The sequence below is a fragment of the Alternaria ventricosa genome, assembly GCF_023758065.1.
Source record: "Alternaria ventricosa strain BMP 2768 chromosome Unknown scaffold_14, whole genome shotgun sequence".
Classification (NCBI taxonomy): domain Eukaryota; kingdom Fungi; phylum Ascomycota; class Dothideomycetes; order Pleosporales; family Pleosporaceae; genus Alternaria; species Alternaria ventricosa.
Genome location: NW_026055694.1, coordinates 659,794 through 682,550, shown reverse-complemented (window position 1 = coordinate 682,550; position 22,757 = coordinate 659,794). Strand labels below are relative to the sequence as shown.

The window sequence follows — 22,757 nt, the reverse complement described above, 5'->3', positions numbered from 1 at the left end:
TCATCTTCAAATGCTTGCGTCCCGAGCGGTATTGGACAGCCACACAGCTTAGTCCAGCTTACATCGATACCTGGCCAATCGTGCGATACTGTTGTGACAGCTATGGCATTCAGCCCCCAAACAACTTCGCAGCCTCTACGAAGTGGATGTGGGCTAACGGAGTTATGTAACAACTCGCGCGCGTGGATAGCGCCGTCTTTGCCTAAGCGCCGTTCATACCTCTGTAGAGTGCCAATATCCGGCCACTGTGTGGACATGCTAAGCCACTGTGCATATGTATGCCATCCCAGCGCAGCCCTCACGCCGAACGGTCGCCCACTGATCAAGAAGGTCATCTAGGCCGGCGCGACGGGCTAGACACACGATGGATCTCAGCACGGCTTGACATCGCCTGTTACCACAACTCCAGCTAGCCGGCACGGCAGCGATTACCGAGACATGTGTAGAAGGGACATATTACAAACTCTGAGTGCTGCCTAGGCAGGATACATCCGCCGGCTGGGATTGTCTATGCTGCAGAAGCCACCGAACTGATCGGTCGATACGAACACATGTTCCAACATTGGTCTAGGGGGCTCGCTCTTCTCAGCTAGCTCTAACGAACACCAATCAATACGACCAACAGTCAGTCAAAGTGCGGGCCGCACTCTTGGTGTATGCCGCGACTATGCCGCAATCTAAGTAGACAGAGGAAAGAAGAGGTATGGCTCGAGACCAGAAACGGCTTTGCGCTGCATGGAGATAGCCCTGGAGCGGATGAGCGGCTAGATGCCCAGGTGAGGCGTAGTTCTAGCCCCACTCATGCACGCCTATCTCTCGACACCATCATCCTTCCAAAGGATGGAGCCGATGCGTAAGAAGTGTGTCGTCTGAATTACGTATCCGTCACTAGGTGGTGCTGTTTGCAAATTTCTGCGATGTTGGTACATGCACGGGTCCGGGGGTCAGAGGTCAGTGTGTCGGCATTAGGCGCGCCGCCGGGGCTGGCCCCAACGCGACGGGAAGCTATTGCGAATGGCGTCTGCAATACCACTGACCCAGTGGGCTGGCGTCTCTCATCGCACTTGGTAATTGGGACGGGACAGTACGCGAATGCGACCGGGCTGGCGGTTCGTTCTTCAAGGATCGATAGCCTGCTTATGGCCCATAAGTTTGAAGGAAGATTCCACTGCGCCGCTGTCTTTGGGGGCTTCGCGCTCGAGTCTGAAGTGTGTTCGCGAGTGACTTTGGGTATATATATTGGGTACTGCGCCGCTGTGATTCGAATAGGAGTTACACCCCTGCTCGTGATTATGTGGTGTGCCAAACTCAACAACGCTATTTCGTGACCCCGAATTGCGTAGGCACCAGCGAAGACTCAAGATCAGGTTGAGAACTCTCACCGCCGGTCACATCCTCTCCGAATGACTTGACGACATCAGCTTGAACGGTTGCGGTTACTTCCCAAGACTAGGGAGATAAAATTCCGTGAACAAAGAGTGAGCTGTCAAAGATCGCTGCAGACGTCAGGAGTCCTTGCGCAAGGAGCAACCCTCCGCAGCCACAGAGAATCTACGCGGAGCGGTGATAGTTGCCGCGGGCCGCTCGATCTATTCACCTCGCAACTGCCGTACTCGGGACTGACTGCAATTGGAATGATAGCGTTGCGTTCGAATTGTGAGCCCAAGGGCTTGCTCGATTCAAAGCGAACTGCATATGCCACGAGTGCCGTACTCGGCACTGGCTGCGCGATTGAAATGGTGGCGCTGTGTACGAGTCGTGGGGACGAAGGGCTTGCTTGATTGACAGCGAACTGCATGTGCCTGAACGAGAGGATCTAGAAAAGTATCAAATCACAGTGTGAAGATGTTTTCTGCACTCCGCGGACGGAGAGGGGCGAACCTATGGCGAGTCATAGACGGTGTCGATGCGATGTGATTTGGAAAGCGCTTCCATAAGCGAACATTTACAACCCCGAGTCCAGTACGTGATACTTCTGCTATCATCGTCATGTCTTCCCATCAAGGCGTCTGGAAATGGGTTTACTGGGCGGCGAAGTATCGGCTGTGCTGACCACCATCGACTATACGCCCGTCGGGCAGTAAGCACAGTCATGAAGGCCACAATACCATGAGTGAATGTGATAGGATCGTCTCTAGATATTTATGTAGTTCTGATTTGCTCCGCCTCATCCAGACACAACGATCTTACTCACTCTGGACCGGAGAGTCAGAATTAGGCAAGACTGACCACGATGCCCGATTTCTGTGATGCAGCCGTCTGCTATCTAGAGCCAATATGTGTAGATGTCGTTGATTGATCGCCTTGCATTGGAGGCAGTGAGTGGAGTCGCTTGTGACAAGGGATGTTCCTTCGTCATGGCGCATTGAATCCAGTGTCGAGACTATCGACCTCTGTCGAACTTACGCCCGGTCGAGGCGTGCCGCACTCTTGCAGATTGATGTAACTTCCTGTCATCTGCAAGACTAGTGATTAGGGAACGGGGCCGAGAAAGGGTATGATCAGACAAAGCGCATGCGGTCGTCTTCGCGGCCTGAAAACGGATGTGTAGTTATAGTCCATGCTTACCCCGATCTGAGACAGCTAATCCCTTACTTCTCCTGCATTGATCGGTCTCACAGCTTCTCCACATATCTGACTTGCTTGACATCTTTGCCAGCGATTCCAACGTAACGTAATACGGTACGATTGAGAGCACTCAGGGGTACGTTCAGCCCAATTCTAGCTGTTGTTCGTTCGGTCGAAATATTCGACTCATTTCACCCGTAATACGGTTGCTCGGGCCCTGACTGCTTCCTGTACGTCGTACTGCCTGATTAGGACTAGTGCGCTACCAAGGAGTGAATGTTCAGGTACCTCTACGCTCTGTACCCACCGCCAACGCCCTCTACAGCCACCCCTGACAACTTACACTCTCTACACTCGCCCCTGACAGCTCTGACAGCTTGCCTAGGCGCAAACATGAAATGCTTCCAACGTTCCGGACCACGGCCCATGAGTGCCAACGATAATCAGCACTGCGACGAAAACAACGAGCGGCGTGCTTATAATGATCGAATCAGTCGTATGCGGAAGATTGAGTACCCAATGCTTGAAGGTATGCTTAGTCGTGATCAATCTTTCACGTGTCACTGACGGTACGTAGATCTGACGTACCTCGATCATGGCGGCACGACGCTCGCATCCAAGTCTTTACTCAAGTCCTTCTGCGATGAGATGCAAAGCACTCTCCTCGCCAATCCTCACTCTGATTCATCCAACCCGAGTGTGACTGCCGTCATGGTAGAGCAAACTCGGCTTGCTGTCTTGAAGATGTTCAACGCTGACCCCGTTCACTTCGATGTTGTCTTCACCGCTAATGCCACCGGTGCCATCAAATTGGTGACAGAAGGGTTTTCTGGATATGAGGAAGGATTCAATTACTGCTATCATCGTAACAGCCATACAAGTCTGGTTGGTGTCCGAGAGCTGGCTCATCGTAGCCACTGTTTCGCATCCAATGCGGAGACAGAAGACTGGCTCGCCGGAGCGAACGACCTTTCCTTCAAAAGGCCTCTTGCGGAGAGACCGTTGTTGTTTGCTTATCCAGCGCAGTCGTAGGTGGCCTTGCACTTGATGGAAGAGGAGTTGGCACTGACGTTATTATCCACAGGAACATGAATGGCGAGCGACTTCCGCTGGATTGGACAGGCAAGCTACGCTTGTCATTGCATCATCCAAACTCTTACTCTCTGCTTGACGTAGCAGCCTTGGTATCCACGACCCCAATCGACTTGAGTAACCATCTCTTCGCCCCTGACTTCATCTCCTTATCCTTCTACAAGATCTTTGGATTCCCGGATCTCGGTGCTCTCATCGTCCGGAAGGCGGCTGGCCATGTGTTCGATCACCGGAAGTACTTCGGCGGCGGCACGACAGAAATGACAACTTGCCTTGGAGAATCATGGGTAGCCCGCAAGGACTCTAGCCTCCATGCACGGTTGGAGGACGGGACGATCGCTTTCCGGAATATTCTTGCTCTGAGGTGTGCTATAACGACTCATCGCGCGTTGTTCGGCGGACTTGAACAAGTCTCGACACACGCCAGGTGGCTTGCTAGCATCCTTCACGATCGTTTGAAGAGCATGATGCATTACAATGGTGCACCGGTATGCCAAGTATACAAGTCGATAGACTCTGACTATCAAGATTCGCAAAGACAAGGGCCGACGATAGCCTTCAACATACAGGGAAGCAATGGAGTATACATCGGCCCGTGGCACGTTGGAGCGTTTCTCAGGGCGAGTAGGATCCACGTTCGCACGGGCAACGTGTGCAATCCTGCAGGTATGGCATGTGCGCTGGGTGTAGAGGCTGGATGGATACGAGGAGCGTTCGACGCAGGTCTTCGATGCAATACGGAGGCTGATGTTGTGGACGGAGTGCCATTTGGAATAGTCAGGGTGACCCTCGGGGCCATGAGTACTTTGGAAGATGTTGAAACGCTCATGAGCTGTCTTTCGCGGAACGTCGTAGAACGACAGGGGCCCCTCCAAGAGACTGAGCAGGTTCATGACAAGAGCAAGGAGTGGGTAGAGGAGTCTAGAAGCCCATCCGCGATCTCGGAGATGACTACGACCCGGATAGACCCCTCGTCTCTAGGTCATGGGGAGGATACGACCACATTGAAGACCCCGGGAAGCTTGATTTCGTGGCTGAGGAGGAGGAAAAGGTTGTACCCGCGTTTTCATGGGGGGAAGCACATCGGTTGAAAGGTAGTCGGTGAAGAGCACATGTTTTCGGTGTTGTTTCGCGCCCCGGGGCCTGATCCTAGCTCAGCTATTAAACAACGACGTCATGATATTTCCTTCGCACTCGTCTCCTAGGTACTCGTACCCTTATTGATGTTCAAACAGAATCTATACTTTTAGGCAGGTTGTCGCAATTGGTATGGCGTGTGACTTCCGATGAATCTCTGATGAATAGGAATGATCGTGGAGAGCCGCCTGGGCGCTGTCTTACTGGCACGTGTGGTGGCTGGTCGAGCTAGTCTATAGATAGCTTAGTGTATCTAGGTCCTCCACTTTCGGCATCCGACAAGCTCGGGCTGGATGCGCCCGTATGTGCGAACGCGATAACACAACCGCCAAAGGCGTGAAACTACGGGGTACATGTGGTAAGCAGAACTAACGTTGTGCGTGAAGGTGGCGCGATCCCAGAGGGATACATGCGAAGGATGGGTATGCCGTGTGGCTGCACTACCATGCCCGGGTGCCCAGGTGGTAGAGCGCAGGCGGTAAAGCGCAGGCGGTAAAGCGCAGGCGAGTTGCGGATGTTTGTTGACGACGCCACAATACTGAGCAAATGCAGGTAAATATCTTGGCCTGACAGGCTTGGTAGTCAGGTGCGGCTTAATTCGCCGTCACGATGAGACTCTCGATCCCGACATGAATTGCGTTCCCGCAGTGTCCAGGTAGGCAGTGAGTAGCTAAAGGGACAAATGCAAGCGTTGCAGCCTGCTCGAGCCTTGTGCTCAGATACTCAGACGTTAGCTCCCTTACCGAAGTCACGATAAGATGGCAGGACAATCCAGTTCGTCCAGGTTGAGTAAAGCGATTGGAAGTTGTTTAGCCATGCAGCTGTGCAGCCACTCGCTATATATTGCAGACTAGTCCCGAACTACAACAACCACAACGGATGGCGCACTCAGAACATGGGAGTTAGAAGCCCCGCACTTCGATCGAGAAACCGGCTTTATCCATTGGTATTTACGAACATCCCTGGCTGAGCTGCGAACTCCTTGCTTTGCACCAATACTTGACCAAAACGGAGGCGGCTCTGTGATCGAGGATCGATTGGCGGATCGATTGCGACGGCATACTGTCGCGTGTTCTCAACAGTTCAATTGACTGCATCGGTTGCCATCAGGCGTAGTGTGGTCGTATACGCATGCGCATTTCTTGATTCGGTTCCCAGGCCTACTGAAAGCTGTCAGGCTCAAGAATGCGGCTTGTCGACACATTCACAACATTTGGTGTTGTTTCATAGCAGTAATCCAAAGTATGCTTTGAAGGCAGGGCGAAACTATACGATGGTCTTATTCCATGTAGCTATCGATGCTGTCGGCAGTGGCAAGTCGTGAAGCTCTGTGGTAGCCCACAAAACACGCACAACTTCGATGGCGAGGCTGGCTTTCAGCAGGTTGACAAGGATGAGGTAGGAGATTCGTTTATCACTCTGTCATGCCGCATCGCGCCAGCCGTGTGTGCGAAACCCTGACGGTTGTGTGCCTTGGTGCAGTTACGAAAGGGTTGCAACCTGCGAGCCCGCATCCGCCATGCAGATAGTGAGAGCAGGAGGCGTACATAGTGATCCAGCCATAGACAAGACCGCGTACGCAGTCGATCTGATATAAGCGCGGCTGCCCCTCTGAGTTCTGTCACACTCCCGAAGGGAGTCGGTTTCCCTTCTTCGTCACGAATCGTGCTCGCCTGGGCTGCGTATCCCACTTCTCCCTCTGCTCGCTGGTTATTGGGACGATCCTGTCGTCAGCCTTTATATGCAGTCAAAGGCGGCTCGAGTCTCAGTCGCCATGGGTCTCCTGGCACTCGCTTTGCTCGCCTTACCTGCGAAATCAGCGATTAGCTCATGCGTGATGAGGGGGTATGCCTCGCGCTCAGCCATGGCCATCGATTGCAGTACAGCGGGCGATCCGGGATGGGGGCAACGTGGACGAGACATGGTAAGAGCGCCATAGATCCAAACTCGCATCCGTTTGTAGGTCTGCCTGTTGCTGATTGACGTGCGAGGGATTCAAGGCGGGTGTCTTCTTGCTGACAGAGACATCAGGGGCCGGATAGCAGGCCTCGTCGACAAAGAGCCTCGTTACTGTGGCCAACTCCCCATCAGCGACGCGGGCACAGCAAGACTGCTACCATGCAGTCTGGAGTATCTTCCAAGTCGCCTCATGCGCTGATGTTCTCTTCTTCATCCGTTCGAAGAGGGTCGAACCGCATGCAGTTTTTACGTTCAAAAAGCGCCTGCCAGTACCAACACGCCTCGGGCTGACCTCGTCAATCCTCTTCTCCGCGTTGCGTCTACACAGCCACGTCAATACTAGTTCACTCGTTGGCACCGAAGAGAGAAGTGAGGCATTCGGCCGACCTTGTTCTATGGTTCCCAGTGTCGACAGAAAAGCCGTACAAATGTCGTCAGATGCTACTGTCCAGCTTGAGGCATCCTCTTGGCGCAGGCATCTCTCGTCGGACTCGCAGTGGAAGCGATCGGTTCGTCACCCTATCACCCCAAGACACGTTGTGGTTGCTGCTCATTGCAAAGTACCTAGGTAGACCTATCTCTATTGAGAACAGTCCTTCGGCGCTACCACCTTCTTTTCAAGGTCGCCAGCCTCGTTGACGTCCCCACGCCCCTACCTAGGTAATGGAGCTCGCCCAACAGCGCAGCCTTTCTGCTCATACCTCCGCGTCGCTACACCACCACATCGTCCAAAACTTCCAAATATCTTTCCTCAACGAGGAGCTTAACCAAGAGCGCCTCATACACAAGAGCGGTGGCATGGAGTACGAGGTTGAAGTCGACTGGCAAGGACATTGGAGTGGTTTCGATACGGAGATGAACGCATTCGATGCGACAGGCGGAGAGGGACAGCAGCCTGCTGGATACCCAAGGGCGGCGGACCCAGGCCGCGGGCGAACAACACCAGATTACCCAGTTCCTACGCTCAACTCTGGGGGTTTCAGCCCAAGATCGATTGTGTCAGGCTACGGCATGACGCAAGAGTTCCAGTCCGGGATGACTCCATACATACTACTCAGTCCGAACCAGGATTACGCTGGTGACTCAGGCTTCACGCCATACATGCAGGCCGGCGAGCATTATGAAGCCCCTGCAATAAGATCAGAACTTGGGTACAATGATCAGTCCTCAAGTGGACCTGGTCACCAACTTGGGCCATGGCGTTATGGGTCAGCTCTTGAGCATGCCTATCATGCAGTACCCAGCATACACATTGACTCGTTGAATGGGGCAAGCGAGATGGCTGGCTCGTACTCAGCAGAAAAATGGCCAATAGGCTACTCTACAACAGCGACACCGTGTGTCATAAGGGCTGGAGCAGAGAAAAACGAAGGGCAAGGGTTGTATCTTTCTCCGAGGGGATACGACCAAGATCCCTCATCTCGACGGAGCTCAACGAGTTCGATAGCGTCCGCGCCAGGATGGCTTCCAGAGAGAACCTTCGACCACACGAGAACATCCGTGGAGCATGGTGGCTGGCGACCTCGAAGTGCATCTTCCAAGTAAGTCAACATATACCGTGAGCCAGGAGGGAATGCTGAACCTGATATAGCGTATCAGACCTGCCAGGAGTCCAGCGGTTTCAGCGGGACATACCTGTGCGTCCATCAGCCACAGATGAGAGACGTGAATCCTCAACGCTAAATGATGAACGACTGTACTGCACTGAGTCTCGCTGCCGTGCCACCTTCCAAGGATCTTACGCGAAGGGTAGTCTTGCACGTCACCGACGACTGAAGCATGGTAGCTACCAGCAACAAGAAGGACGAGAATACATGTGCGAACAGGCTGGATGTTCGAAGAGCTACAAGCGCCAGGACGCTCGCTTGAAGCATTATCGCAAGGTTCATCGCCACCTTGCTCCTGGCCCGGCACTATCGCGCACCAAGTACAGATCTGTGTGATTGTGCTGTGGCATGTATACCAAGTTCATGATCGCTACGCGAAAGTCGCAAAGATATCAAAACTGATATCAGACCAGTCTTTGATATCCCAATGCCTTCAATGGGACTTTGCTTGGTCACACCCAATCCACAATCTTTACTCTTCTCATTATTGTCTTGGTGTAACAACGACACTTTGGGTATAAGTTCGTGTCGTTCGAGAAAATAGTGCTCTTGGCCCATCGGGGCTATTGGTACAGCAAAAATATTCTGGGCGTGTGGCGTAATGGGTGTATACGTTCGGTCGAGGCGGAGAATCGCGGAGCGTCGAAAAAGAATGTTGACGAAGTCATTGCCTTCATCGGGGTGGCGGGTTTTAGCATCCTTACGTCGTTGACGTTGCGAGGGTCGTGAATGGCTCGTTGCCTATGGGTCATCGACTCGTTCATCGTACGCATCATGGAACGGCGATAACGGTCGAACAGGATCTGCGTGCGTGGGGAGGAGGTCCATCATGGCGTCGTTGGGGTTACCTAGATATGCTAGGAACGAAGGTGTCGGCGAGAGGAGGTTAGCAGTCAAGACATCGCGAGGTTGGAGCGTCAGCCAGGCTCGCCTGCCCGCGGCAGCTTAATTTTAGTGGACCAGCAACACGCACCATGGCACCTCAGGACACGCTCATCGACTCATCGAAAGGAGGGCTTGCCACCTGAGCAGCGCTCAAGCCTGCCACCCGCCTATTTTGTTCTTTTGCCTCATTCTGGTGTCAGAGACGAATGGCACCCTGCAGACGATCTGCAGTAGTATGCCAGTGCTTGGCCGCTGATAACCCCGGGAAGGCCCGTGAATACCGTACATGACACGACTGGGCTGTACAAGTTGTCGCAGTATGATAGGTTGAGGGTGTTGAGAAATCCTGTACAATGAAGTTTACAGGATTCGTGGTGGTTGGGCGGCGAAAGGGAAGAGCAGGTGTGAGGAAGCTTGGATGGAAAGAGCGATAGGGGTTCACGAGCGCCTGTGGCAACTGTGCTACGCAAGCCACTGCCTCCTAACATCTCACAGCTGCGCTTTTATATCTTCGCGATTAGTTGTAGCAATGCGCAGCCTTTGGCGTCCATAGCGATGTCAGCTGAGTCACATGCACACCAGCTTTATGGTGAGCTTCCCTTAACATTGTCTATTCTAGGTAAACCACATCAGCCAGAACGTCATTTAAGCCCTAAGATATCACCATGTGCGCTGGCAGCAGTGCATAATGTTGCAGCTCTGTCTTGGAGGCGAAGAAACAAATCGGTGTCATGCAGTCAGGCATGCTTGCTTGATGATGGACTCCTGCACACCCTCTCACATCAACGTCCGACCAATACGATGAATTCCAAGTAGAGTCAGGCATATAGCAGACAAGTGATGACCCGTACGTTATTCTGGGCTTGATAAAAAATCGCCTGTCGCCGCTCAAATTCGATCGTGTAGCACAGCCTCTGTCAAGGTTGCGCGTTCGCGACTTCCGGTACTCTAACCGAGAACATCCGACAGGTGGTGGCCACAAGAACTAGAGACGAACTCTCGACATCTGGAACCCTTCGACTCCCAGAACACCAATAAAGCTGAAACACCGCGTTTCGCACTCCGGGACAGAATCAAGATCCATCAGCGAACACTTTCATCAAATTTGTGACATAGTCCGGGTGGGCGAGATTAATTGCCACGTATCCAAATTTGGCACGCGCCCAATCGCCTCCCCGTCCCAGTCATCAGATGTTCTGTTCTGACTGCATGCATGTTGCTGAGCATCATGCGCCCGATGAGCATGCAGGAACAATACTATGCTTCCGATCAGCGATACCAATGGTTCGGTTCAGGGCTGCCATGAGGTACCCGTGAACCTGTCGTTGCAGCCGAAAAGCCCATGGTCAACACCTACCGTTTGTCTCACCTGTCCAGCGGTCGTTGCTTTATAGAAGTACGGTCCAATGAAAATACTGAGGGCGTTCTCGAATCCTGGAGGAATGTCGTTCCTCAACTGAAGTTCAACAACACGAACGCAGATCATCCACCATGCCAAGAACCTTCGAGCGCTTTCAGGTGGCCAAAACACAGTGTCGTAATTTAGTTTGGAGATCATGATGCAATTCAGTCAGTTTCATATCATGAAATGTATGTTTAATGTATGAGTACGCTTCAAGCTCACGACAATTGGGGACCTCTTTCTCATCCCTTCCATATTTAATCGGCGGATTCAGTGACAATTGGGGACTGGAATTGTGAGGATCGCTGGGAACACGGGACCCAATAGCCTCAGCCTGATTGCGAGCCCTGCATATGACTTCGACTGCAAACGGCGTGTTGGTTCCAGTTATCGGGCTTTTGGAGTGACACGGCGTCGCTGCGCTACGTGGGCATGTGAGAGGGCGTAGATTGGGTTGCCACGTCGAACAAGAGTGTCTTCCACGATCTTGAATCGGTGAACATTACGCAGTAGTAGTACTCGACTCATCAAGGAAGGGTGTGAGGGAATGTGTATTATAGGCAGGACGGAACTCTAAGCCGCTGCTACATGGATCTCTGCCTTCAGCATGAGGCTCATATGAATGCAGCTATGCCTTACAACCCGGGGTTACTGGTCGGTGTCTTGGTACACCGCAGAGCACGCGCTGCAAGAACAACTGGCTTCATTATCACGGACGAAGGCAGCCATACTGGGACGAGGAATTTACAGGTTGGGCATCAAGACAATTCGGTCTGGACGCGCTGCCTTGCATGAGAGCGATAGGTATCGTAAAGAAGACCACGAGAGGATTAGCTTGAAAGTCAGTTAAATGCATCATCAGCATCTTTCTGACTTTCATGTAATGATAACGAGTCGTTCTCTCATGCGAAATTAGAATTTTAAACTCAAGCCTCAAAAAGTGCTGTGTAGTCACAAAGTATAGGTCGTGGGGCACCATTGACGCCATGCATATGCAGCACGCAACCACTACAGGCTCTAGTGTCTACCTACGAAGCCACGCGCACAACAGCATTGAAAATGTCTAGGAGACAGAATCTAAAGACAAGAGCTTACCAACTTCCTCCATCCACGAATTCAGTGGCGTTCGAGTCGGAGCGGCCGAACGTTCACTCAAGCTGATGACATTGAGATTTCGATACTGCGCCACACAGGTGGCGTTTTCTTCGCCTTCACGTCGCGAGATATCCGTGCTACCAGGAAATTTACTGCTTCAGATTTGCCTTCAAGGAATCGGACGACGCGAGCGGATTACTTCTAAAGAAGAGTTATTTCCCAATTAGGAATATGATCACGCCTTCACAGCGCATGCTATCACCTGATCTGTCAGCTCGATGGAATGTAATGGAAAACTGAGATCATTTGCAAAAGGTCTGAGTGTACCGGTTGGTGTCATTTTGTCACATACATGCTAGCGATACCCGGTGAGTCTTCCTCTCGATGATCCAAGTGCTCAACCCAACCCTGTCCAGCGCAGCCAAGATCTTCGAGCCGAACACAGCCGTGCAGATGCACACATCACTGCTTGCGCATAGCCTTCGCATGACGAAACCGATGGAGCCTCTGTAAGAGTATTGGCCTTCCTGGAGCGTCCAATCTAAAGAGCTATGACTCAAGACAAACCCCAGTCAAACGACCCAGGCGTATAGTCATCTTGATTCCATTGGATCACGTCGCGTTGATGGAAGGATGAGAATCCAAGGCAATTAGGTAGAAGAGCCAGTAAGGTCCGGACAACGTGAAGGCCCCTATCGCTGACGAGCCTTTTTTAGGCCCACCGAACAACAACATACGCCATCCCAGGCAGCCACCTCTTATGGACAGGAGCCCCTCATACCTAGGTATATAGAAGACGGCCCGCCATCGCATATATCGCACCCATGAAGCTCAGACGGCTAGTCCTCCAGGGCTTCGTCGAAACATGTTACAGATCTGTGACCAAAAGCAACAACGCGTTAGCTAGCTTTCATGGGTGAACCTGGGCGACCTTCAACATACCTGTTCTGTCGCCTCACTTCTCAATGATCTGCAGAAAGACCTTATTCTTTCGCACATCGAAGTACGAACGTGCGGAAGGCATGCGTGTAGCTTGTGCCTCGTGGTACGATAGGCACCTACCCGTTCGCGACTTCCCGGTGGATTGGGCCCCCTACCTTGGAAGTGGCTGCCCAAAGGCTCTTGTGCGCGACTGACAACACGTCACAAGAGGTGTTGGTGGCATTGTCCTGCCAGCCAGCGCTGTGAGCTATCAATATTGGCTAGTCGCATCCCGTTGGCTGTGTCGGAGAGAGGCCTGTGGGTCGTGAATCATGTAAAGTTTGGGTCGGCTCGGGTTGCATTCGGCGCCGTCGTCACCCGGTGAGCCCAGCACCTCACGATGCCAGGGCTTTCAACTCGACTACGGCATCCTCGACCATCTCTCAACGCCGTCCTCATCCTTCTGGAATGCGCATATCCACGGAGGACTTCTTCTTTGTTCTCATGCGGGAATGTGGCGAGGTAGTCGGTGCCTGGACGATGTGACGTGGCTGGCCTACCGAAGGACGAACACTCCACCCGCGGCATTACCCTTCGTCAACGACAACCCAACAATACATACAACAACACCAAGACTTCTCATCGCAAACGTATACCGAACAACAACAAAACGATAAAACAAAAGAGATGGGCTTGTACAAGTAAAGACTGCGTGTGTGTTCGGTGTACAGATTGCGTCAACGTTATGGGCAACATATGAAATGGCACCAGCAAAGCGTGCTGAGCATGGTGCGGGCGTGGCAGCTTACAAAATATAAGAACTGCGTGCCGCTACATGTATGGAGAGCGAGCCTGTCCCTTCCGTGGGACCGATAGCCAAAAGAGAGTAATGGGGAACATTAAGAGCGGGAAGAAAGAGATAGTCTTGGTGTCGTTGATGCTTTCGGGGAGGTTGAGGGCAGGATGACGACCCTGTTGTCGATATGGTTCAGCCGGCCCAACTCGACATGTTGCTGAACTCGACTTCTTGGTTTCTACCGGCGGACCTCGAAGCGGACGACCGACGTACGAGCGGACTATCGACAGCAAGCTCAGGATGGTTCCTCCTGTAATGCTTCAGTCGAGCATCTTGTCTCTGGAACTCCTTGGCGCACGTGTCATCTTCGCACACGTACGCTTTGCCCTCTCTGTGCTTTTGCCTCTTGTGCCTGCCTATAGTGCAAAGTCAGTGTATCAGTCACACGCATTTCGTACGGCCACAACTTGCCTAGGTTGCCTCTTCGATACTGGCCAGTGAACGCCTGCCTGCAGTCACCCACGTCGCAGCACATCGCCTCCGGAGTGAAGGCTGGAGGTCCTGTCGAAGACGCATCGGATACAGAAGAGCGTGTGGAATGAGATCTTCGCATCGGCACAGCCAGACTGCCTCCATACTGAGAACAGTCTATCAAGGTCGGTTGTGTCTCTATTGGCGCCATATATTGGTTAATGCCGATTTGAGGGACAGACCAAGAGGATGGACAATCAGGCGGGATGTGATCGTGGTCCACACTCTGTAGATGTCCTGTATTTGGACGCTCAGTAAGGGTGCTGTCGAGCATGCTATCACTGCCACAGCCCCTTGATGACAGCGGAGTACGAGAGTCGCCCATGTAGCCCGAAACTGATCCTTCGAGATCCGTTGTCGAGAACGTCGCCTCTGAAGTTTTTTGCCAATCCGTTATGGTGGGCTCTTCATGAGGAAATGGCGGATTATGCATGCCGGCTGTCTGGTAAGCCGACCACGGTGGCTGTTCGGGGCCGATATTAAGGAGTTCCATGTTGACTTCGTCGACCAGATCGAAGTGCCTAGAATCGACCTCATGGGACTGATAGGTATTACCATCGCCATCCACGCCTGCATTTTGGATCATCTGGCTACCAGCGGCCGCGTCCGGTTGGAGATCGTATTCGGTTGTTTGTATAAACGAACTCGTGGGGCCATGGAAGGTGAGACTAGGTACCCTCTGATGCGCAGCCTGGCCGCCCATCATCGACCTGGACCGGCCACCTTGTTCATGCGCGCATTCCTGGTGGATGTAGTAGCCGCCGAGAGCATCGGGTGCGTTCACCTGGTAGTGCGACGCGTCGAGATCATTCGCAAAAGCAGGGTTCGCATGGTCCCACGACTGTTGCTGTCCCATGATGCCCTGTTGTTGCGGCCACCCATACGTGCTTTCGCTTTCCAAGATAGCAGGATCTATGAAGGACATATCGCCTGCGGATTGTAGAGTCGGCTGCTGGAAGGACTGTGGGTAGTGAGGCTGGAAAGTGGATGGACCACCCATGTTGTCTCCGAGCGCAAACTCCTGGCTACCGGCGTAGTGTTGCAGCACAGATTGGTCACCGTGTCTATCGTTCGGGGACCTTTGGTTGCGCCGCCGGGTATGGACAGCGCGCTGATGCTGTTCGTGTTGGCGCATATTGCTACCAGCCTTCCCTAAGGTGGTGAGCGTCCAAGAGAAAAATGCGACGACACGTCTTGAGATCTGTTTAAGGGTCTAAACACCGCCGAAATGAGGTACGAGTCGATAAAATGGTGCGCGGTGCTGGATGTCGAACTAGGAACTGCGCGTTGAGATGCGACCCGGCAGCCAGTGCAGCCTTGAAGCCGCCTGCTTGAGCTTGGAGAGGGGCAATGCGTGTGTTGGAAAGATGCTGGTCCGATGCACGATCGGATATGGAGCAACAAGGGAATGATGGCTGATGGTGGACGTCCGGTGGTGTCGTCGTCGTAGTGCTGAGCGTCACAGCCTTGTCCGCCTTCCGTCGCCTGGCTCTTGAAATATGTGCACGGCGGCGATATATCCAGATCAAAAGAGAAGGGATCGATGAAGACCGAAGGTCGTTTCTTGTTGCCGAGGCCGCTTCGAGGGTTTGGTTATTGAGGCTGACGAGTGTAGCAAAAGTGCCAAGGCCAGAGAGACGACAATGGGGAAGCCTTTGCCAACGCTTTTACTCCTTCAAGATATCTTGTGTGTGTTGAGCGCCCACCTCTTCACCTCAAGGCCGGGAATGTCTTGTGTTGATGTAGAGGTCTAGTTGCCGCCGCCTCTGTCCTGGACTCAAGTATGATGGGTGGGTATGGCGAGCGAATCGTGCGGGTATGCGATCGAGCGAAAGCACGCAGAAGGAAGAGGAGGAAAATGAGGAGGAGGAGGAGGAGGATGTGTTGTTGGTCGCGGCGGGCAACCTTCGACGGGGCGTCGGTGCTATGTACTGAAGTCTCGTGCCCTTTGGAGGACTTTGGCGACCGGGGTGCTATACTGTTAGCTCAGACGTACGCTACGTGGAGGCACCAGATGCTATGTCGCTACTGTCAAGGGCGTAAACCATTTCTAGTCGACGACACAGTCCCTCGGTGGCTTGGTCTGTCTGCGCAATACCACGCAATCCGCCGACGACTTGAGAGTGGGCCCGACATTCGCTGGCAATCTTTTGCCTGCTGCCTCTTCCCGAGAAGCAGGAACGGCGCTGCGTTAGCGTCGGTACCTATCCTTGGACGCTACCAGCAGCAACATGCACTCCATTGCCGCAAGTTGATCAGAGGCGAAAGAGATGACGATGAGTGGCTGCGAGGCTCGGAGTTTTCTCCATCGTATCGGAGCTCAGCGGGCTCAGTGTCGAAAGAGGGCGCCTTTGGCCGTCGTGTGCGCAAGGCATGTGCATCCGAATGATAAAAGCAGCGAATGCGATGTTACTGGTGCAAGCAGAGGCCTTTACAAGGCCGACAGCTGGGCTGAACCGACGGCACGCAAGGACCGAATTTACAACATGGGGATCGTGGCCTTTTTGATCCGAATCGATCATCGGCCATCATCCGACGCCAATATGGAAAGGGTGTGAATGCGCATATGGCTTGCAGCAGCTCGTCGTCTATACACATCCTTGGTGTGGGGCGCATGAGCCCGATACCGATGGGCTCTACATGCTCAAGTACCATTTGGCGCGTTGGTGCCGACTCCACGGGGGGCAACAAAAGTCGACAGCATCAATCGCGTACGTTCGATTATTCTGGGAGCTGTGTGCAGCTCATATTACCATGAAACACACCTTCAGTATTAATTGAGCTGGCAGCCGATGATGAAGATGGGTTGCGGATACTAACAAGCGCCAGTGGCTTGACACGGCTCAGGGTTGTTCAGCCCACAACGCACCACATCATATCTTTCAATCGAGCACGCTTCCCGCGCGACCTGCGTAGCTTAGGTTTCGCACACAATCGTCTGGGGGCAGGTTTCCCAACGATGATAGTGGTCTGCAAATTTAGCAGCGCATACCCGTCACATCAAGCCTTCGAGTCCAGATAAAACTGTACAATCGAAGCAATGAGCGCCTGTGCGCAGCTGCAACCTTGCGCATCGCTCAGTGCCGGACGATTGGGCCACCAACGACTTCCTCCCATGGGCGGATGCACCTGGGGTGTCACGACATCGAGCTGGCACGGAGCGCTTGGCAAATATCATGGAAATGTGGTAAAATCAAACGACGAAAAGAGTGAATTAGCCGTTAACCCAAGACTGCATCTCTTCCATTCATGGCTCTTCCCAACGACCGTACTGCTTGGGCTACGCCAATGAGGTTCTGTTCTAGAACAGACTGTCGCTTCTGCGAACTGCGCGTTGATCTAACAAGCGAAAAAGCAAGTGTGGGCGCCTCAACCCCGCACAGCTGCGTGTCTGCAGAAGGAGTGCGTGTCCCATCGCGGCAGCCGCTAAATGGGAAATGAGATAAATCCTTCGATAGCGCGAAATTTTGGCCCCACCACCTAGGTATTGACACGTGATTGAGGCTCTGCGAACGCGCGGATAGCATCACCACGGGTTTAGCGAAGGGTATCGGCACCCACATGCCGTTGAAATTCTATGGACTAGCGGGCCGGTACGACACGGCTTCGGCACGATTGGAAATAGATCGTCCGGTGTCTGCTGCTTTACGCCGCGCATTTGCAACCCAGCTAGTGCCCACGGCGTGGTGCCAGACGGGCATCCTCGCTTTTGCCGCATCAGGGCACGAAGCCTTGCTGTCCTCGTCGGGGTGCTGGCGCATAGCATCCGTGCCGTCATGCAGCCCATACCATGAAATGGCTATCACAGCCCCGGAGAGATCACCATTATTATCGTCCTTCAGTCTCTGATACGACGGCTTCCCGCATAGCTTGCCAGCGTACTAAAGTAGTCTACTGAAATGAGTCAAAGGGATTCTTCCATCACACTGGAGGGATTAAGGTTCCATGTCTCCGGAAATGTGGTTCGCATAGCCCCTGCTAACGGACGACGCCCGTTCAGATGGGAAGGCGGACACAGGGCAGTATCGCTGCTGCTCCAGAGAGACTCGTAGTCACTTTCGCTTCGAGATCACTTGCCATATTGGTGGTAGCTTCTACTGCTACATGAAGGAATACGCCCCGTCCCGGGGATTTCAGCTCTGCAGGGGCTCGGTCTTTATCCGCTGCAGATCACCAGAATCACCGTCGTGTATACCGGACCCAAGACTAGAGGTGACATTGACTAGCCGGAATGATGGTGCTACGTCATACCTCTGCCTGCTGCTGCGCAAAGTCGCTCGATGAAAAAAACAGAAAGTTTATCTCCGAATTGTCCCTGTCAGATGCAGAAGCTCTCTGTCTGCATGGCAATCGGTACAGGGATCTGTCACTCACCGAGGTTCGTGACGAAAAGCCCTAACAGTCAGCTTGCATATGCTATGATCGGCGTTTGTCTTCCTTCTACGGCGATCCAGGACACATCACGCGTGCTCGTAGCATCGACTCTGTGACTCCGCCTACACAGCGGTGAACGCTTCACCCGTGGCATATACGTACGATCCGATATGGTGATCGCCGGTGATTTGGAAGCGGTGGATGTGTTGGCATCATGAGTACGAAGCACTACAGTTATTCTGGTCCTCATCTGACGCTTCCCCGAACCACGGACTGGGGAATACGTCAGGCTCAAGGGACGGCTCAGGCCTTGCCCACAAGCATATCACACCATAGAACATTTACGCCCGGACACTGGATAGCTGAGCCTCCGCACACCGTATGCCGGGCCGTCTAAACACAAATCACCGGGCAGACTCAGGAAACACTAGATGCCAGCAAGTCACATTCCTATCGGAACTCTGCGACAATGTATACACTGTGCATGTGATCTGCCGTTTTGCGCCCTCTCAAGCCCTCCGGATACAACGGCACAACGGCGAAAAGTGGCAAATGGCAGTCATATGATGCGCCACGAGCAAGGGAAGATGTCAGCATGAAAAAGCATTGTCAATTCACTGGCTTTGCTGGGCTCATGGGGCTCAATGGGCGAGGCCTGCAAGGGCCGCCACGTGGGCGTGCGGACGTTACCCACCTTAATTGGTGAGGATCAATGCTGCTTTACCACCTGCATCTGCACCACCCGATATGGCAGACGGGAGGCCTAATCTAGCTCGGACTACCCTCGTTGTTGGCTCTAACCACACTCGTCAAATCGCAGAGCCGCATTCCCTTTCTGTCGTCATCTCCGTTATCTGACTCGGCCTCCCCCGGATCGTGGAACATGGGGTCTGGGGCCTAAGAGGCGTCCCCCTGGCATGTTAGATTTTGATATCACGGTCAACAGATCGAAGATGAGGTACAGCCTGAATGGTAGTTTGATTATACTTCTAGCTATGAAGTTGAAGACGCGCATTCGCGCTAGAATACATTAAGAGCGCTCCAGCGCACTAAGAGCACAACCAGTGCGCCCAGAAGAGGGAAAAGAGAAGAAGCTGCAAGCAGCTATCCAAAATACCAGGGCGAGAGAGACCCCAGCTCTCGATCTGCACTGCAAGGGATTGGTCATTGCAGTCGATCATTGTCTTTGCTGCTGGCGCAACTATTTCGTTCGCTTCTTCGGCATCGCGTCCGGGATACGATGCTTCTTCCACTCGTGTTTGCGGGTCGCATCGGTCCGCTTGTAAGCCTTTTCGCAGATGCGGCACGCGGACCCGACGACGTGGGCAACTGAACTATGAAAAGCGATGTTGTGCCGTCGCAGATTGCCTTTCCGATACCTGTAGTAAAGTCAATGGCTATTTATGAGGGAAACTGGAAAGAGCAAAGCGTACCTGCCACGAAACGATTTGCCGCACTTATCGCAGTACGCCAGAGGAGAATTGACCTCGTCTTGTTCCGGCGCCTCGCAGAACTGCGGGTCTTGATGGTCTTCCAGTTCAATGTAGTTGGTCGACGGCCCTTGGCTTCCTCCGAAGCGATGCGCGTACTCCAGCTCATGAGATGTGGATTCAAGGCATTTGACGTGTCCATCATTGGGAGCATCTTGTTCATATCCGCCACGAAATTGCCATCCCTGGTGATCGGAGCATTCATAGGTACCGTAGCGGATACCAGTGGCGCCATGCCACTGCGAACGCAACTCCGGCAAGGACTGGCCTAGTGCAGGTGGTGATTGGAGACCGGGAACATGCGACTCATGGTTTGCAAAACTAAACGGCACCGAAGATCCCACTGGGTCATCTCGTCTTCCATCAAGACCTTTTGCTGGTTGCTGCGCGTTTCCTCGGAAAGACTCCACGTGGTTTGCTTCAAACGAAGCGTGGTTCCAGTCTGTGTCCATTCGAAATGACCTAGGCAAATCGAAATCGTTGGGTGGGAAACTTTCCAGAGGCGATACGGTGCTAGCGGGGCGATTCGCATCCGAATAGAACTGGGCGGAGCAAATGCCGTTGACGTTGGGTGTGACAGGCGATACGGGCGACGGCGACGACTTGCGAGATTGCCGTCCGCTGGTCATGCTGGGCACTGAGACAGACTGGTACTGGGTGTTCAAAGTCCACAGTAACATTGGCTCGTCGGCAGTTGTGGGCGAGCGTCCCACGGGAGTCGCACCGCGCTCGTCGATCTCATCCAGATCTAAGAACGACGCTTGACTCGTGTCAGACTCGAGAGAGCGGTCCTGGGTTCGCTCCATGAGAACTTCCAGCTCAGCGAAGACATCGTCTCCTTCAAGCTCTGGAGCAAGCATAAGCCTATCTGAAAGTTCGTGGAGCGGCATTGCTGGAAGCTCATAGCCGTACGGATATCCATAAGCTGGTGGAGCCTCGTCGTGAACAGCTTCCGCATACTGTTGGGGATCCATCCGGTAAGTTCGTATTGAGACCCGGCAGAGCTTTCGTAAGAGCGTTCGGCACCTGGAGACTGTGCTGCTACTAGAGTCTCTTGGATGACTTGAGATTGAGAAGCTTTTGGCGTCGTCGACTGGCACAGCGGTGGTAGAGCGGCTGCAAGCACATGAACTTGTGCTTGGCGTCGTTGTTTTGTCGGCCAAGCTACGCCGAGATGTCGAGATGCTGGAACTCAATCAGTACAGTGCACTTCAGCTGGAACCATAGCCACTGATGGGATCTTGGACTCACGCACGTAATGCTCCAACGACGTTTTGCCTCGATGTGAATGAGCATATTCGGAAAGCGGGGGTGATCTCGAAAATATGTGGCAAAGAGCATCCGCGATACTGAAGGACTTTATTGAGCCCAAGTACATACAGACGTCATGGCCAGGAGGAAGTATGTAGGTTTCTGAGGACTGCTGACTGGCAACAGGACCGCGCGTTGAGGACTGGCGGCGCGACGCATGTCTCCCCCGGAAAGCTCGATGCCAGCGGAAGGGCCTCTAGCAGTCCGATACTCCATACTGCTGGCAGAGGTCTCGATCCCGAAAGATCAAAAGCAGGCGAGAAGTTCGGAGGACTCTGCATCGAACTAAGAAGCCCTGTTTTTTAACGTATGTGCGCCAGCATGTAGACAACTCGAGCAACGGCCAAGACTGGAGCGCGCCCTAGGTCCGATGTTGTCGACGTCGAGGGATTGGATACAGATGAAACGTTCATCTATTTTCGTTGCCTGAGGTCCTTCGATGTCTCGGGCCTTCAAGTGGGCGAAGGCCTATTGGCTGCGGCGACAAGCCTGCGATGGCAAGAAAGCAGGCGACGCCAAGTGTATGGTGCATGAGTTGATGCCAATGTGGAGGAATAGACGTCGGTCATAGTCGAAAAAGGGTTCGCCCTCACCGCGATCCAGAATAAGAGACGGGCAACGAGGATGGCGCTAAAGTTCGAGAAGTGAAGCGGGGCTATCCCTGGACACCGGCGGCGAGCGATAGAGTGTGTATCCCGGAAGAAGTGTGCCGGCTACTTTGAAATGTTGCTCGCTGGCGGATTCGTGAGTCCAGGAGGAACATGCTTTGATGTGAGCCAATTTGCGTGGCGGGCGTGGGGGTTGATTGGCCGTCGAAAGTAAATCGCCAAAGATGCGGCTCTGCTGGCAAGAACGATGGAGGTCACCCTCAAAATTCTGGAAGCGCGAACTTCGTTAAGAAAGTCAGAGGCATAGCTTCAGATATATCCCACCTGATGCTCGGCCTTCGAAGCTATTTTCTTTCAACTGCACAGCCGCAGAGATGGGGCCGACAGAGAGACAGCTCAGAGGATGTACTACAGCCAGGAACTGCCAGAGTGTGCCTTGGGGTTCGCCTCGGGGGAGAGAGTCTGAGCCACACTGTGGGTACTGTATCGACCACCGACCGGTGAACTTGCCTGGGCTTCGATAATCACCAGACAAGCGTGGAGTCCCAACAGATCTCAGACATCGGGAGTACGTACTCACGCCCAGACGCCAACTACGCATGCGCATCTGGCCCCAGCGGACCAGCATCTTTCCTATGCACGCACCGTGGGGGCAGCTCAAGAGGCCAGTCATCGAGGCGGCGCTTCACGAAACCGCGGTCTGCCCTTTGGAGCGACACGTCGTGCTCGACACCAAGCGAGGACAGCTGGACCAAAGGGCCAGGACCCGTTACCGCGAGTCAGCTAGAAGAAGGCAGATGGCGCGAGCCAACCCCTCCAGTTGCATTAGCCGCACGTTAGCTGTACTTCCCCTTCCACTTGCAGGAGCCCCAGCCCGAATTGAGCTTCAGCCCTAACGTCATCTAGACAATGCTCAAGTGGCATCTCACATTTGTTGCGGGCGGCCTCCAGATGTCCTCCATTGCTGCCCGACTGCAGACT

At 53.4% G+C, this 22,757-nt stretch overlaps 1 protein-coding gene across 1 annotated transcript; it reads right to left on the bottom strand.

Moving 5' to 3' along the window:
- Window positions 1-19,568: 19,568 nt before the first annotated feature.
- On the bottom strand, window positions 19,569-20,831 carry J4E93_007800 (uncharacterized protein; the record flags this gene model as incomplete). The annotated part of the gene is made up of 2 exons (XM_049345704.1): window positions 19,569-19,701; window positions 19,801-20,831. 2 exons carry the CDS (start codon window positions 20,829-20,831, stop codon window positions 19,569-19,571), a joined length of 1,164 nt encoding a protein of 387 aa, XP_049197231.1.
- Between the last annotated feature and the right edge of the window lie 1,926 nt (window positions 20,832-22,757).